Source organism: Coccinella septempunctata, chromosome 2 (genome assembly GCF_907165205.1).
Source record: "Coccinella septempunctata chromosome 2, icCocSept1.1, whole genome shotgun sequence".
NCBI lineage: Eukaryota > Metazoa > Arthropoda > Insecta > Coleoptera > Coccinellidae > Coccinella > Coccinella septempunctata.
This window is the reverse complement of record NC_058190.1, coordinates 27,754,448-27,758,607: the sequence shown is the minus strand read 5'-3', so window position 1 is coordinate 27,758,607 and position 4,160 is coordinate 27,754,448. Positions and strand designations below refer to the sequence as shown.

General features: G+C 32.0%; 1 protein-coding gene across 2 annotated transcripts; it reads left to right on the top strand.

Annotated features, from left to right (window-relative positions):
- Positions 1-1,184: 1,184 nt before the first annotated feature.
- On the top strand, positions 1,185-3,257 carry LOC123306931 (transmembrane protein 192). Of its 2 annotated transcripts, none has more exons than XM_044889133.1 (5): positions 1,185-1,380; positions 1,487-1,729; positions 2,025-2,304; positions 2,712-2,860; positions 2,945-3,257. In XM_044889133.1, the coding sequence occupies exons 1-5, from the start codon at positions 1,342-1,344 to the stop codon at positions 3,053-3,055; spliced, it is 822 nt and encodes a 273-aa protein (XP_044745068.1). In that variant the 5' UTR covers positions 1,185-1,341; the 3' UTR covers positions 3,056-3,257. The 2 variants fall into 2 exon arrangements, with proteins under 2 accessions (XP_044745068.1, XP_044745069.1); XM_044889134.1 differs by having other exon boundaries at positions 1,191-1,380; positions 1,504-1,729.
- Positions 3,258-4,160: the final 903 nt, after the last annotated feature.

The window sequence follows — 4,160 nt, the reverse complement described above, 5'->3', positions numbered from 1 at the left end:
AGACAGACAAAAAAGTTTAAGGATTTGTCGATCTCGATTTTTGAGCCAACTTTATGAGTGAAAAACCGTATTTCATTACATTAATCTATTCAACACGTTGACTGTCCCATGCATCACATATGATTCATAAAGATTTTCGCCATGAGTCGTCTGTGATTCATTGATTCATTTAACGTTCAAGATAAATATGGTTACTTTTCATGAACGCTGCAGTGTGGTCGGTTCATATGGGCTGGACGTCTTGTAGAAATATGTATTATGTATTGATAACCTCAATCATAATTAATCATACATGATTCAAGAAACATCAGCATCAAGCCTTCCATTGGACTTGAAAATTTTGAACATGAACAGTTCCTTAAATGGCTGCAGAATTAATTTTTTCATAGAATATTTTATCACTCAAAAGCAACCCTTATCTTGGGATAAATGTGTTGGACGTGGGGGGTGAAAAAAAAAATCAGAATGGGGACAGTCAGCGTGTTAAGAGATATGAGCAAATTTTGATACAAGATCAATTTCTAAAATGTATTATAGTACCTAATATCTTCTATTCCGTGATATAGGTATCCAGAAACCTATACTCTAGACAGTTTTTTCACTGAAAATATGTTAGAAAACTGAGGGATATGAGTTCTTTGGAGTGTTCAAAATGAGAAAAAGGATTGATGATTTATTATTGAAAAGTTATTATTCAGCTCATTTCAAATGGAATGTTTCTTTTATGTTTGAATCGGTAACCATAGCCTACTAGAGTAAGAACTTCTAGTAGGCTATGAGGGAACAAATTCTGTTATCTTCGAAAAATTATTGAGGTCTATTCTGCCTAATGGAGATGTTAGATTAACGGCCGTTTTCAATAATCCTTTCTATCCATTAATTCAGTTACTGAAGATAGAAAATGCATGTGATTTCGTTTCTATGATCTATCTGTATTTTAGAATGGTTACCAATGGATAGTAATCGTCAGTAAGTGAAACGATGGATAGATATATTGAAAACGTCCGTTACATTCATATTATTTATATTATTATATCAAAGAGAAAGATGAAAGAATCAAAGAGAGTTGATACTCTTATTTGATTAGCAATCACAGAACACTAATGACTAATAATGTGAAATTTCTATTTTGATATCATCACCAAAAAAGAGCTTCAATGATTTGACATCAGATGACAATGATGACATATGACATTGAAGTATCAACGGCAGAAAGAAGCAAAGTATAAACAAAAATTATCGGTTAATGAATAATCAACCAACGTTATAAATTCACCCAAATGTTCCTATTTTCAATATTTTTGAAAATACTTCCTGCAACTATCTAAAAATTTTGTCGTTATGGTGAGCATAATAAGAAGTGTCAATAGAAATTCAGGGGTAAGTAAGAAAATATACTTATTTTTATTATTTTGTTGTTTTGCTGTGAAGGTGGGATTTCGTTTGAAAAAATACGGAAGCACTAAATGTGGGACCCTGTTATCAGGGTGCAACTTTTTTTAGTGATTCAGATATGATGGACTCCCGCGAATTGCAGCCAATACTTGAACATTATGGGACATTTAAACCACTCAAGACTGTGCCAGCTTTTACTGTACATCTACTTTACACTCTTGGCTTAGAAATAATGGCGATAATTTATGCAATCATTCATCCCGATGAGAAACATAGATGTATGGAATACTTCGTAATCATATATGCTCATATTGGACTGTGGTTTCTGACACTGGTGAGTTGATTTGAGGTAACAAAATTGATATTTCAATAATAAAGTAAAGACTTCCAGTGAATGTTAATTTTGCAGTTACTTAGGCCAGTTTGTACAGTTCAAATTCAAGCCCAGTTTCATTGAAGCTAGCTCAAACAGTCCAAATTGTACGGAATTGTCAAAGTTGAGGGCTCAAACTCAGCTTGAACTTGAACTGTACAACTGTACATAAGTAGTATTGAATGGTTCACCTTGATTTTTAACAGCAATAAAAAAGCATCTAAGCATTTGATTATTTATTATGCATTTTTTTCAGTTATTGGATCAAATAGCCCGTATGAAGCATTTTGAGTTACGAATAAATGGTTATCTAGACTTTTATAACAAAATACGTATCCAACACCGACTTCCATTTTATGTTGTCAGTTTATGGAATGCTGTTATTATGCTCATCCAGACAATTATGCAGCATTTTTATCCAGATCATTTTGAACAGGAATGTTTGAAAGGAGGTGTATTATCTCCAATAAGTTACCTGTGCGCATTCATAACTGTGGAGTTTCTTGTAATAGCAGGAGTCAACATAGATTATATAGGTGAAATATTTATTATTATTTGCTCTTTCTAGTGAATATCTAGTGCTACACCGGAGCATTTTTCCAAATTTATGATTTATGAATCACTAAAATATGAATTCTAATATAGAGAGTGTATTGAACAGTCAGTGCAGTTTCTAAAAATATTTCATGACATGAAAGAAATTTCTTGTCAAGAATTCCTTCTTCAGACTTATTTAAACTAAACCCTTTTCAATATTTGAAGTGTTATCACTGGTTGATTGAGATTTGTCTGATTGTAATGACAATGTTTATTGAAACAGATTTTTTATTCGGTTCAGTGCTACAAAGTTAGGACTGAGCTGATATAATATATTATTGTGATTTCAACTTTATTCTGATTTAATCAGGCAAAGCATTTAAATTTTATTTTTCTGATTCAACAGTGAAAGTTCGAAGATTTAACATGCAAAAAATGCCACCAGATGTGCAGAAAGAAGAATGGGCCTCTGCTTCAAATACCGATGGCCTGAATCAAGCAGAAATAGGATATAGACAATTGGGTGATAAATTTTATGATTTTGTTGAGAAGCAGGTTGGTAATATTTTATTCAGTTACTTTCACCTCACCTTCGTTAAATGTTGGGTTTTCTTATAATAACTATGTTTCATTTTTCAGGCTGATTTAATAAGGCATCTCAGAGACCACAATGAAAAACTGGCAGAAAAAATAGTATTGCTGAATGCCCAGTTGAAAAATCAAAATGCAGCTCAAAGTACCGCACAATAAAGCCAAAGTGAAAAATTCTCATATAGTACTGCAAAAAACGTTTGCTGTGTTTTAGTCCATAAAAATATTCTCTGAATTGTTGATTCAAGATTGATTAATCTGTTGTTTGTTTTACCATTTGATTTGATTTCAAGTATATATATTTTTTTACCTGGAAACATTTTATTCAATTGAATGTAAATAAAATCCTAATATTTTTTTATTTAGTTTTCATTATACAAATGTTCAAATACTGTTTATGAAAATAGTTTGAATACAGTTTTAACAGCATTTATGAATTGCTGAACTCTGAAGTTTTGGATTCCCAAAATATGTGAAAATATTACATATTATAAAAAAAAAGTTACTGGAAGCTAGAAATTTGGGAGCAAAATATTTTTGGTAACAAGTTTTATTGTTAATGTTATTTTTAACATTACACCCCTACTCTTTATTCCATTAAAGTTATCGATTCCACCAAAAATTCTTATTCCAATTTATCAATGAAAATTTATGTGTAAAGCCCGTTTGCAACAGCCGAGAATTCTCTACAAAATTATAGCAAGAAAACGGCAGAGATTATTTTGTACGCAACTGAACAGAGAATTCTACCGAAAGTGCGTATGTAACGGTACATAATTCACGGCGCATGAAATCTAGAGTAAATTTTCTAGAGAATTCTCGGCTGTTGCAAACGGGCTTTATGTTCGAAAAAATTCTTGAGTCGTCTGAAGACCATAGCGATATCGATTTTTTGTCCTTTTAATTAGGCTTAGATTTGACCAGAGACAGAAACTTCCCTTTCTTTATGGTGTTAACAATACCACTTTGTAGTTTGTCTTTTTAAAAATCAAGGAGGTGCAATAAGAGATTGGGACCAAAGAGTATATAGAGTTATAATCTTTGATCGGGACATTTCAATTACGCCACGTCACAATAGCGCGCATTTACCTCGCAAAAAAAAATTAGGCGGTGCCGTGCAATGAATTTAAATCATTTAATTCTTATCTACTAACTTGTGACAGTATTTACTAGATAAAATAGCACATTTGAAGCCAGAGACAACCTGACTGGTTGAAGATATTTTGAATTGTTTTCTTACAAATACGTCTAGGGTACGCCACTA

Excerpts from the sequence above, each read along its gene's own strand:
- LOC123306931 (XM_044889133.1), top strand. The coding sequence starts at position 1,342 with ATGGTGAGCATAATAAGAAGTGTCAATAGAAATTCAGGG. Across the intron at positions 1,730-2,024 it reads GACTGTGGTTTCTGACACTG|TTATTGGATCAAATAGCCCG; the intron begins GTGAGTTGATTT and ends CATTTTTTTCAG. Across the intron at positions 2,305-2,711 it reads AGTCAACATAGATTATATAG|TGAAAGTTCGAAGATTTAAC; the intron begins GTGAAATATTTA and ends CTGATTCAACAG.